This window comes from Hyla sarda, unplaced genomic scaffold (genome assembly GCF_029499605.1).
Source record: "Hyla sarda isolate aHylSar1 unplaced genomic scaffold, aHylSar1.hap1 scaffold_1610, whole genome shotgun sequence".
In the NCBI taxonomy this organism is placed as follows: domain Eukaryota; kingdom Metazoa; phylum Chordata; class Amphibia; order Anura; family Hylidae; genus Hyla; species Hyla sarda.
In genome coordinates, this window is record NW_026608247.1 from 37186 (window position 1) to 52022 (window position 14837).

General features: G+C 38.4%; 1 protein-coding gene across 1 annotated transcript in view; it reads right to left on the reverse strand.

Annotated features, from left to right (window-relative positions):
- The window catches only part of LOC130310994 (receptor-type tyrosine-protein phosphatase O-like), a gene marked incomplete at its 3' end in the record, with an annotated part of 55080 nt that overhangs the window by 16135 nt on the left and 24108 nt on the right, over positions 1 to 14837 (reverse strand). The window contains exon 3 of the mRNA XM_056552446.1: positions 5470 to 5602. Within this exon, the coding sequence (XP_056408421.1) occupies positions 5470 to 5602 (133 nt within the window). The remainder of the gene's footprint in view (positions 1 to 5469; positions 5603 to 14837) is intronic.

Here is a 14837-nt window from a genome sequence, read left to right on the forward strand (position 1 = left end):
CAGCTGCCTGCCCCCCCCCGGCCACCGAGGAGCCGACCATTCACATCAGCTGCCTGCCCCCCCAGGCCATCGAGGAACCCACCAATCATATCAACTTCGCCCCCCACATTGTACTCCCCAAGGCCACAGAGCAGCTGACCGACCACATAAGCTTCATTTGCCTGCAACATCCCAGGCCACGGAGGAGCCAACCAATCCCATTGTGGATGCTTAATAGGTTATAGACACATAAATGTAGGCAACGGCCTCTACAGTAAATGGGGATTCGGGCCTTAAATGCCAAAGCATTTGTTGTAGTGAACATACAGACTCCTGTATTCAGTACACAGGATCGGTAATATGGAGATAAGCGTGGTCAGTAGAGGACAGTACACAGGATCAGTTATATGGAGATAAGCGTGGCCAGTAGAGGACAGTACACAGGATCGGTAATATAGAGATAAGCATGGCCAGTAGAGGACAGTACACAGGATCGGTAATATGGAGATAAGCGTGGTCAGTAGAGGACAGTACACAGGATCAGTTATATGGAGATAAGCGTGGCCAGTAGAGGACAGTACACAGGATCGGTAATATGGAGATAAGCGTGGTCAGTAGAGGACAGTACACAGGATCGGTAATATGGAGATAAGCGTGGTCAGTAGAGGACAGTACACAGGATCAGTTATATGGAGATAAGCGTGGCCAGTAGAGGACAGTACACAGGATCGGTAATATGGAGATAAGCGTGGTCAGTAGAGGACAGTACACAGGATCGGTAATATGGAGATAAGCGTGGTCAGTAGAGGACAGTAAACAGGATCGGTAATATGGAGATAAGCGTGGTCAGTAGAGGACAGTACACAGGATCGGTAATATGGAGATAAGCGTGGTCAGTAGAGGACAGTACACAGGATCGGTAATATGGAGATAAGCGTGGCCAGTAGAGGACAGTACACAGGATCGGTAATATGGAGATAAGCGTGGACAGTGATCAGTAGAGGACAGTACACAGGATCGGTAATATAGAGATAAGCATGGCCAGTAGAGGACAGTACACAGGATCGGTAATATGGAGATAAGCGTGGTCAGTAGAGGACAGTACACAGGATCAGTTATATGGAGATAAGCGTGGCCAGTAGAGGACAGTACACAGGATCGGTAATATGGAGATAAGCGTGGTCAGTAGAGGACAGTACACAGGATCGGTAATATGGAGATAAGCGTGGCCAGTAGAGGACAGTACACAGGATCGGTAATATGGAGATAAGCGTGGACAGTGATCAGTAGAGGACAGTACACAGGATCGGTAATATAGAGATAAGCGTGGTCAGTAGAGGACAGTACACAGGATCGGTAATATGGAGATAAGCGTGGTCAGTAGAGGACAGTACACAGGATCAGTTATATGGAGATAAGCGTGGCCAGTAGAGGACAGTACACAGGATCGGTAATATGGAGATAAGCGTGGTCAGTAGAGGACAGTACACAGGATCGGTAATATGGAGATAAGCGTGGACAGTAGAGGACAGTACACAGGATCGGTAATATGGAGATAAGCGTGGTCAGTAGAGGACAGTACACAGGATCGGTAATATGGAGATAAGCGTGGACAGTGATCAGTAGAGGACAGTACACAGGATCGGTAATATGGAGATAAGCGTGGACAGTGATCAGTAGAGGACAGTACACAGGATCGGTAATATGGAGATAAGCGTGGACAGTGATCATTAGAGGACAGTACACAGGATCGGTAATATGGAGATAAGCGTGGACAGTGATCATTAGAGGACAGTACACAGGATCGGTAATATGGAGATAAGCGTGGCCAGTAGAGGACAGTACACAGGATCGGTAATATGGAGATAAGCGTGGACAGTGATCATTAGAGGACAGTACACAGGATCGGTAATATGGAGATAAGCGTGGTCAGTGATCAGCAGAGAACAATAAACAGGATCTGTAGATTGGAGGAGACTTAGGATTCAGCAGGGGAGCCCGCCGGCATACCCTCATAGCTCAGCGGGGAGTCACGGCGGGGGCCCAGGGGGTTACAGGCTCCATCCCAGAAAAACAAATATGCACAGCCCTACATCATGGTGCACAAACCATGTGGTCCTTTTCCGTATTCTACGTTTTTATAATGGTTTTGTTATATAATGTGGCAGTTATATGAGGAGAAGCTGCATAATGCTACATACCACTAGTAACACATATATACTGCTAATAAACACATATATACCGCTAATATCGGCAGTATATAGTGTATATATGTGTTATATACACCATATACCGCTGATAACACACACATATACTCTATATACCGCTGATAACACACATATACTCTATATACCGCTGATAACACACACATATACTCTATATACCGCTGATAACACACACATATACTCTATATACCGCTGATAACACACACATATACTCTATATACCGCTGATAACACACACATATACTCTATATACCGCTGATAACACACACATATACTCTATATACCGCTGATAACACACACATATACTCTATATACCGCTGATAACACACACATATACTCTATATACCGCTGATAACACACATATACTCTATATACCACTGATAACACACACATATACTCTATATACCGCTGATAACACACACATATACTCTATATACCGCTGATAACACACACATATACTCTATATACCGCTGATAACACACATTATATATACACACACTATATACCGCTGATAACACATAATACTCTATATACCACTGATAACACATATATACTCTGTATACCACTGATAACACATATATACTCTATATACCACTGATAACACATATATACTCTATATACCACTGATAACACATATATACACTATATACCGCTGATAACACACACATATACTCTATATACCGCTGATAACACACACATATACTCTATATACCGCTGATAACACACACATATACTCTATATACCGCTGATAACACACACATATACTCTATATACCGCTGATAACACACACATATACTCTATATACCGCTGATAACACACACATATACTCTATATACCGCTGATAACACACACATATACTCTATATACCGCTGATAACACACATATACTCTATATACCGCTGATAACACACACATATACTCTATATACCGCTGATAACACACACATATACTCTATATACCGCTGATAACACATAATACTCTATATACCACTGATAACACATAATACTCTATATACCGCTGATAACACACACATATACTCTATATACCGCTGATAACACATATATACTCTATATACCGCTGATAACACATATATACTCTATATACCGCTGATAACACACACATATACTCTATATACCGCTGATAACACACATATACTCTATATACCGCTGATAACACACACATATACTCTATATACCGCTGATAACACACACATATACTCTATATACCGCTGATAACACACACATATACTCTATATACCGCTGATAACACACATATACTCTGTATACCACTGATAACACATATATACTCTATATACCACTGATAACACATATATACTCTATATACCACTGATAACACACACATATACTCTATATACCGCTGATAACACACACATATACTCTATATACCGCTGATAACACACACATATACTCTATATACCGCTGATAACACACACATATACTCTATATACCGCTGATAACACACACATATACTCTATATACCGCTGATAACACACACATATACTCTATATACCGCTGATAACACACATATACTCTATATACCGCTGATAACACACACATATACTCTATATACCGCTGATAACACACATATACTCTATATACCGCTGATAACACACATATACTCTATATACCGCTGATAACACACACATATACTCTATATACCGCTGATAACACACACATATACTCTATATACCGCTGATAACACACATATACTCTATATACCGCTGATAACACACACATATACTCTATATACCGCTGATAACACACACATATACTCTATATACCGCTGATAACACACACATATACTCTATATACCGCTGATAACACACACATATACTCTATATACCACTGATAACACACATATACTCTATATACCGCTGATAACACACACATATACTCTATATACCGCTGATAACACACACATATACTCTATATACCGCTGATAACACACACATATACTCTATATACCGCTGATAACACATAATACTCTATATACCACTGATAACACATAATACTCTATATACCGCTGATAACACATATGTGTTATCAGTGGTATATAGAGTATATATGTGTTATCAGCGGTATATAGAGTATTATGTGTTATCAGTGGTATATAGAGTATATGTGTGTGTTATCAGCGGTATATAGAGTATATGTGTGTGTTATCAGTGGTATATAGAGTATTATGTGTTATCAGTGGTATATAGAGTATTATGTGTTATCAGTGGTATATAGAGTATTATGTGTTATCAGTGGTATATAGAGTATATAATACTCTATATACCACTGATAACACATAATACTCTATATACCACTGATAACACATAATACTCTATATACCACTGATAACACACACATATACTCTATATACCGCTGATAACACACACATATACTCTATATACCACTGATAACACATATATACACTATATACCACTGATAACACATATATACTCTATATACCACTGATAACACATATATACTCTATATACCGCTGATAACACATATATACTCTATATACCGCTGATAACACATATATACTCTATATACCGCTGATAACACATATATACACTATATACCACTAATAACACATATATACACTATATACCACTAATAACACAGTATACAGTGAGCTCCCCCTACAGGCGGGTGCAGGCAGCAGACTCACCAAGTACCTCTACACCTGTCCACTATAAAGGACACGGAGTGCACTGTCCACTATAAAGGACACGGAGTGCACTGTCCACTATAAAGGACACGGAGTGCACTGTCCACTATAAAGGACACGGAGTGCACTGTCCACTATAAAGGACACGGAGTGCACTGTCCACTATAAAGGACACGGAGTGCACTGTCCACTATAAAGGACACGGAGTGCACTGTCCACTATAAAGGACACGGAGTGCACTGTCCACTATAAAGGACACGGAGTGCACTGTCCACTATAAAGGACACGGAGTGCACTGTCCACTATAAAGGACACGGAGTGCACTGTCCACTATAAAGGACACGGAGTGCACTGTCCACTATAAAGGACACGGAGTGCACTGTCCACTATAAAGGACACGGAGTGCACTGTCCACTATAAAGGACACGGAGTGCACTGTCCACTATAAAGGACACGGAGTGCACTGTCCGCACCCGCGCCCTAGTATAATTCCCCATCATCCCTCACATAACAACAAGTGACAGATCATGAAGAGTATCATAAAGGTCTAAGATGGAGACTCTACGATAGAACAGGAACATTTACCTAATGTGGAGACCATGATGTAGGTGGGGATGCTGGGCGTCCGGTGGCTGACCGCGCTAATGCTGCAGTTATATGATGTCCCCGGATGGAGATTGCCTATTGTTACCACATGTGAAAAGACGGTCACCGGGTCCTTAGAACAGAGAGATCATTGTTAGGGCCACACATTGTGCAGTGTGTAATGTACGTTATATACCGCCATATACATTGTGCAGTGTGTAATGTAGATTATATACCGCCATATACATTGTGCAGTGTGTAATGTACGTTATATACCGCCATATACATTGTGCAGTGTGTAATGTACGTTATATACCGCCATATACATTGTGCAGTGTGTAATGTACGTTATATACCGCCATATACATTGTGCAGTGTGTAATGTAGGTTATATACCGCCATATACATTGTGCAGTGTGTAATGTAGGTTATATACCGCCATATACATTGTGCAGTGTGTAATGTAGGTTATATATCGCCATATACATTGTGCAGTGTGTAATGTAGGTTATATACCGCCATATACATTATACAGTGTGTAATGTAGATTATATACCGCCATATACATTGTGCAGTGTGTAATGTAGGTTATATACCGCCATATACATTGTGCAGTGTGTAATGTAGGTTATATACCGCCATATACATTGTGCAGTGTGTAATGTACGTTATATATCGCCATATACATTGTGCAGTGTGTAATGTAGGTTATATACCGCCATATACATTGTGCAGTGTGTAATGTAGGTTATATACCGCCATATACATTGTGCAGTGTGTAATGTAGATTATATACCGCCATATACATTGTGCAGTGTGTAATGTAGATTATATACCGCCATATACATTGTGCAGTGTGTAATGTAGGTTATATACCGCCATATACATTGTGCAGTGTGTAATGTAGATTATATACCGCCATATACATTGTGCAGTGTGTAATGTAGATTATATACCGCCATATACATTGTGCAGTGTGTAATGTAGGTTATATACCGCCATATACATTGTGCAGTGTGTAATGTAGATTATATACCGCCATATACATTGTACAGTGTGTAATGTAGGTTATATACCGCCATATACATTGTGCAGTGTGTAATGTAGGTTATATACCGCCATATACATTGTGCAGTGTGTAATGTAGATTATATACCGCCATATACATTGTGCAGTGTGTAATGAAGGTTATATACCGCCATATACATTGTGCAGTGTGTAATGTAGGTTATATACCGCCATATACATTGTGCAGTGTGTAATGTAGATTATATACCGCCATATACATTGTGCAGTGTGTAATGTACGTTATATACCGCCATATACATTGTGCAGTGTGTAATGTAGGTTATATACCGCCATATACATTGTGCAGTGTGTAATGTAGATTATATACCGCCATATACATTGTGCAGTGTGTAATGTAGATTATATACCGCCATATACATTGTGCAGTGTGTAATGTAGGTTATATACCGCCATATACATTGTGCAGTGTGTAATGTAGATTATATACCGCCATATACATTGTACAGTGTGTAATGTAGGTTATATACCGCCATATACATTGTGCAGTGTGTAATGTAGGTTATATATCGCCATATACATTGTGCAGTGTGTAATGTAGATTATATACCGCCATATACATTGTGCAGGGTGTAATGTAGGTTATATACCGCCATATACATTGTGCAGGGTGTAATGTAGATTATATACCGCCATATACATTGTGCAGTGTGTAATGTACGTTATATACCGCCATATACATTGTGCAGTGTGTAATGTACGTTATATACCGCCATATACATTGTGCAGTGTGTAATGTAGGTTATATACCACCATATACATTGTGCAGTGTGTAATGTAGGTTATATACCGCCATATATATTGTACAGTGTGTAATGTAGGTTATATACCGCCATATACATTGTGCAGTGTGTAATGTAGGTTATATACCGCCATATACATTGTGCAGTGTGTAATGTAAGTTATATACCGCCATATACATTGTGCAGTGTGTAATGTAGGTTATATACCGCCATATACATTGTGCAGTGTGTAATGTAGGTTATATACCGCCATATACATTGTGCAGTGTGTAATGTAGGTTATATACCGCCATATACATTGTGCAGTGTGTAATGTAGATTATATACCGCCATATACATTGTGCAGTGTGTAATGTAGGTTATATACCGCCATATACATTGTGCAGTGTGTAATGTAGGTTATATACCGCCATATACATTATACAGTGTGTAATGTAGGTTATATACCGCCATATACATTGTGCAGTGTGTAATGTAGGTTATATACCGCCATATACATTGTGCAGTGTGTAATGTAGGTTATATACCGCCATATACATTGTACAGTGTGTAATGTAGGTTATATACCGCCATATACATTGTGCAGTGTGTAATGTACGTTATATACCGCCATATACATTGTGCAGTGTGTAATGTACGTTATATACCGCCATATACATTGTGCAGTGTGTAATGTACGTTATATACCGCCATATACATTGTGCAGTGTGTAATGTAGGTTATATACCGCCATATACATTGTGCAGTGTGTAATGTAGGTTATATACCGCCATATATATTGTACAGTGTGTAATGTAGGTTATATACCGCCATATACATTGTGCAGTGTGTAATGTAGATTATATACCGCCATATACATTGTGCAGTGTGTAATGTAGATTATATACCGCCATATACATTGTGCAGTGTGTAATGTAGGTTATATACCGCCATATACATTATACAGTGTGTAATGTAGGTTATATACCGCCATATACATTGTGCAGTGTGTAATGTAGGTTATATACCGCCATATACATTATACAGTGTGTAATGTAGGTTATATACCGCCATATACATTGTGCAGTGTGTAATGTAGGTTATATACCGCCATATACATTATACAGTGTGTAATGAAGGTTATATACCGCCATATACATTGTGCAGTGTGTAATGTAGGTTACATACCGCCATATACATTGTGCAGTGTGTAATGTAGGTTATATACCGCCATATACATTGTGCAGTGTGTAATGTAGGTTATATACCGCCATATACATTGTGCAGTGTGAAATGTAGGTTATATACCGCCATATACATTGTGCAGTGTGTAATGTAGGTTATATACCGCCATATACATTGTGCAGTGTGTAATGTAGGTTATATACCGCCATATACATTGTGCAGTGTGTAATGTAGGTTATATACCGCCATATATATTGTACAGTGTGTAATGTAGGTTATATACCGCCATATACATTGTGCAGTGTGTAATGTAGGTTATATACCGCCATATACATTGTGCAGTGTGTAATGAAGGTTATATACCGCCATATACATTGTGCAGTGTGTAATGTAGATTATATACCGCCATATACATTGTGCAGTGTGTAATGTAGATTATATACCGCCATATACATTGTGCAGTGTGTAATGTAGGTTATATATCGCCATATACATTGTGCAGTGTGTAATGTAGGTTATATACCGCCATATACATTGTGCAGTGTGTAATGTAGGTTATATACCACCATATACATTGTGCAGTGTGTAATGTAGATTATATACCGCCATATACATTGTGCAGTGTGTAATGTAGGTTATATACCGCCATATACATTGTGCAGTGTGTAATGTAGGTTATATACCGCCATATACATTGTGCAGTGTGTAATGTAGGTTATATACCGCCATATACATTGTGCAGTGTGTAATGTAGGTTATATACCGCCATATACATTGTGCAGTGTGTAATGTAGGTTATATACCGCCATATACATTATACAGTGTGTAATGTAGGTTATATACCGCCATATACATTGTGCAGTGTGTAATGTAGGTTATATACCGCCATATACATTGTACAGTGTGTAATGTAGGTTATATACCGCCATATACATTGTGCAGGGTGTAATGTAGGTTATATACCGCCATAAACATTGTGCAGTGTGTAATGTAGGTTATATACCGCCATATACATTGTGCAGTGTGTAATGAAGGTTATATACCACCATATACATTGTGCAGTGTGTAATGTAGGTTATATACCGCCATATACATTGTGCAGTGTGTAATGAAGGTTATATACCGCCATATACATTGTGCAGTGTGTAATGTAGGTTATATACCGCCATATACATTGTGCAGTGTGTAATGTAGGTTATATACCGCCATATACATTGTGCAGTGTGTAATGTAGGTTATATACCGCCATATACATTGTGCAGTGTGTAATGAAGGTTATATACCGCCATATACATTGTGCAGTGTGTAATGTAGGTTATATACCGCCATATACATTGTGCAGTGTGTAATGTAGATTATATACCGCCATATACATTGTGCAGGGTGTAATGTAGGTTATATACCGCCATATACATTGTGCAGGGTGTAATGTAGATTATATACCGCCATATACATTGTGCAGTGTGTAATGTAGGTTATATACCGCCATATACATTGTGCAGTGTGTAATGAAGGTTATATACCGCCATATACATTGTGCAGGGTGTAATGTAGGTTATATACCGCCATATACATTGTGCAGTGTGTAATGTAGATTATATACCGCCATATACATTGTGCAGTGTGTAATGTAGGTTATATACCGCCATATACATTGTGCAGTGTGTAATGTAGGTTATATATCGCCATATACATTGTGCAGTGTGTAATGTAGGTTATATACCGCCATATACATTGTGCAGTGTGTAATGTAGGTTATATACCGCCATATACATTGTGCAGTGTGTAATGTAGGTTATATACCGCCATATACATTGTGCAGTGTGTAATGTAGGTTATATACCGCCATATACATTGTGCAGTGTGTAATGAAGGTTATATACCGCCATATACATTGTGCAGTGTGTAATGTAGGTTATATACCGCCATATACATTGTGCAGTGTGTAATGTAGATTATATACCGCCATATACATTGTGCAGGGTGTAATGTAGGTTATATACCGCCATATACATTGTGCAGGGTGTAATGTAGATTATATACCGCCATATACATTGTGCAGTGTGTAATGTAGGTTATATACCGCCATATACATTGTGCAGTGTGTAATGAAGGTTATATACCGCCATATACATTGTGCAGTGTGTAATGTAGGTTATATACCGCCATATACATTGTGCAGTGTGTAATGTAGGTTATATACCGCCATATACATTGTGCAGTGTGTAATGTAGGTTATATACCGCCATATACATTGTGCAGTGTGTAATGTAGGTTATATATCGCCATATACATTGTGCAGTGTGTAATGTAGGTTATATACCGCCATATACATTGTGCAGTGTGTAATGTAGGTTATATACCGCCATATACATTGTGCAGTGTGTAATGTAGATTATATACCGCCATATACATTGTGCAGTGTGTAATGTAGGTTATATACCGCCATATACATTGTGCAGTGTGTAATGTAGGTTATATACCGCCATATACATTGTGCAGTGTGTAATGTAGGTTATATACCGCCATATACATTGTGCAGTGTGTAATGTAGGTTATATACCGCCATATACATTGTGCAGTGTGTAATGTAGGTTATATACCGCCATATACATTATACAGTGTGTAATGTAGGTTATATACCGCCATATACATTGTGCAGTGTGTAATGTAGGTTATATACCGCCATATACATTGTACAGTGTGTAATGTAGGTTATATACCGCCATATACATTGTGCAGGGTGTAATGTAGGTTATATACCGCCATAAACATTGTGCAGTGTGTAATGTAGGTTATATACCGCCATATACATTGTGCAGTGTGTAATGAAGGTTATATACCGCCATATACATTGTGCAGTGTGTAATGTAGGTTATATACCGCCATATACATTGTGCAGTGTGTAATGTAGGTTATATACCGCCATATACATTGTGCAGTGTGTAATGTAGGTTATATACCGCCATATACATTGTGCAGTGTGTAATGAAGGTTATATACCGCCATATACATTGTGCAGTGTGTAATGTAGGTTATATACCGCCATATACATTGTGCAGTGTGTAATGTAGATTATATACCGCCATATACATTGTGCAGGGTGTAATGTAGGTTATATACCGCCATATACATTGTGCAGGGTGTAATGTAGGTTATATACCGCCATATACATTGTGCAGTGTGTAATGTAGGTTATATATCGCCATATACATTGTGCAGTGTGTAATGTAGGTTATATACCGCCATATACATTATACAGTGTGTAATGTAGGTTATATACCGCCATATACATTGTGCAGTGTGTAATGTAGGTTATATACCGCCATATACATTGTGCAGTGTGTAATGTAGGTTATATACCGCCATATACATTGTGCAGTGTGTAATGTAGGTTATATACCGCCATATACATTGTGCAGTGTGTAATGTAGGTTATATACCGCCATATACATTGTGCAGTGTGTAATGTAGGTTATATACCGCCATATACATTGTGCAGTGTGTAATGAAGGTTATATACCGCCATATACATTGTGCAGTGTGTAATGTAGGTTATATACCGCCATATACATTGTGCAGTGTGTAATGTAGATTATATACCGCCATATACATTGTGCAGTGTGTAATGTAGGTTATATACCGCCATATACATTGTGCAGGGTGTAATGTAGGTTATATACCGCCATATACATTGTGCAGTGTGTAATGTAGGTTATATACCGCCATATACATTGTGCAGGGTGTAATGTAGGTTATATACCGCCATATACATTGTACAGTGTGTAATGTAGGTTATATACCGCCATATACATTGTGCAGTGTGTAATGTAGATTATATACCGCCATATACATTGTGCAGGGTGTAATGTAGGTTATATACCGCCATATACATTGTGCAGTGTGTAATGTAGGTTATATACCGCCATATACATTGTGCAGTGTGTAATGTAGGTTATATACCGCCATATACATTGTGCAGGGTGTAATGTAGGTTATATACCGCCATATACATTGTGCAGGGTGTAATGTAGGTTATATACCGCCATATACATTATACAGTGTGTAATGTAGGTTATATACCGCCATATACATTGTGCAGTGTGTAATGTAGGTTATATACCGCCATATACATTATACAGTGTGTAATGTAGGTTATATACCGCCATATACATTGTGCAGTGTGTAATGTAGGTTATATACCGCCATATACATTGTGCAGTGTGTAATGTAGGTTATATACCGCCATATACATTGTGCAGTGTGTAATGTAGGTTATATACCGCCATATACATTGTGCAGTGTGTAATGTAGGTTATATACCGCCATATACATTATACAGTGTGTAATGTAGGTTATATACCGCCATATACATTGTACAGTGTGTAATGTAGGTTATATACCGCCATATACATTGTGCAGGGTGTAATGTAGGTTATATACCGCCATAAACATTGTGCAGTGTGTAATGTAGGTTATATACCGCCATATACATTGTGCAGTGTGTAATGAAGGTTATATACCGCCATATACATTGTGCAGTGTGTAATGTAGGTTATATACCGCCATATACATTGTGCAGGGTGTAATGTAGGTTATATACCGCCATATACATTGTGCAGGGTGTAATGTAGGTTATATACCGCCATATACATTATACAGTGTGTAATGTAGGTTATATACCGCCATATACATTGTGCAGTGTGTAATGTAGGTTATATACCGCCATATACATTGTGCAGTGTGTAATGTAGGTTATATACCGCCATATACATTATACAGTGTGTAATGTAGGTTATATATCGCCATATACATTGTGCAGTGTGTAATGTAGATTATATACCGCCATATACATTGTGCAGGGTGTAATGTAGGTTATATACCGCCATATACATTGTGCAGTGTGTAATGTAGGTTATATACCGCCATATACATTGTGCAGTGTGTAATGTAGGTTATATACCGCCATATACATTGTGCAGTGTGTAATGTAGGTTATATATCGCCATATACATTGTGCAGTGTGTAATGTAGGTTATATACCGCCATATACATTGTGCAGTGTGTAATGAAGGTTATATACCGCCATATACATTATACAGTGTGTAATGTAGGTTATATACCGCCATATACATTATACAGTGTGTAATGTAGGTTATATATCGCCATATACATTGTGCAGTGTGTAATGTAGATTATATACCGCCATATACATTGTGCAGGGTGTAATGTAGGTTATATACCGCCATATACATTGTGCAGTGTGTAATGTAGGTTATATACCGCCATATACATTGTGCAGTGTGTAATGTAGGTTATATACCGCCATATACATTGTGCAGTGTGTAATGTAGGTTATATATCGCCATATACATTGTGCAGTGTGTAATGAAGGTTATATACCGCCATATACATTGTGCAGTGTGTAATGTAGGTTATATACCGCCATATACATTGTGCAGTGTGTAATGTAGATTATATACCGCCATATACATTGTGCAGGGTGTAATGTAGGTTATATACCGCCATATACATTGTGCAGGGTGTAATGTAGGTTATATACCGCCATATACATTGTGCAGGGTGTAATGTAGATTATATACCGCCATATACATTGTGCAGGGTGTAATGTAGGTTATATACCGCCATATACATTGTGCAGGGTGTAATGTAGGTTATATACCGCCATATACATTGTGCAGGGTGTAATGTAGGTTATATACCGCCATAAACATTGTGCAGTGTGTAATGTAGATTATATACCGCCATATACATTGTGCAGTGTGTAATGTAGGTTATATACCGCCATATACATTGTGCAGTGTGTAATGTAGATTATATACCGCCATATACATTGTGCAGTGTGTAATGTAGGTTATATACCGCCATATACATTGTGCAGTGTGTAATGTAGGTTATATACCGCCATATACATTGTGCAGTGTGTAATGTAGATTATATACCGCCATAAACATTGTGCAGTGTGTAATGTAGATTATATACCGCCATATACATTGTGCAGTGTGTAATGTAGGTTATATACCGCCATATACATTGTGCAGGGTGTAATGTAGGTTATATACCGCCATATACATTGTGCAGTGTGTAATGTAGATTATATACCGCCATATACATTGTGCAGTGTGTAATGTAGATTATATACCCCCATATACATTGTGCAGTGTGTAATGTAGGTTATATATCGCCATATACATTGTGCAGTGTGTAATGTAGGTTATATACCGCCATATACATTGTACAGTGTGTAATGTAGGTTATATACCGCCATATACATTGTGCAGTGTGTAATGTAGGTTATATACCGCCATATACATTGTGCAGTGTGTAATGTAGGTTATATACCGCCATATACAT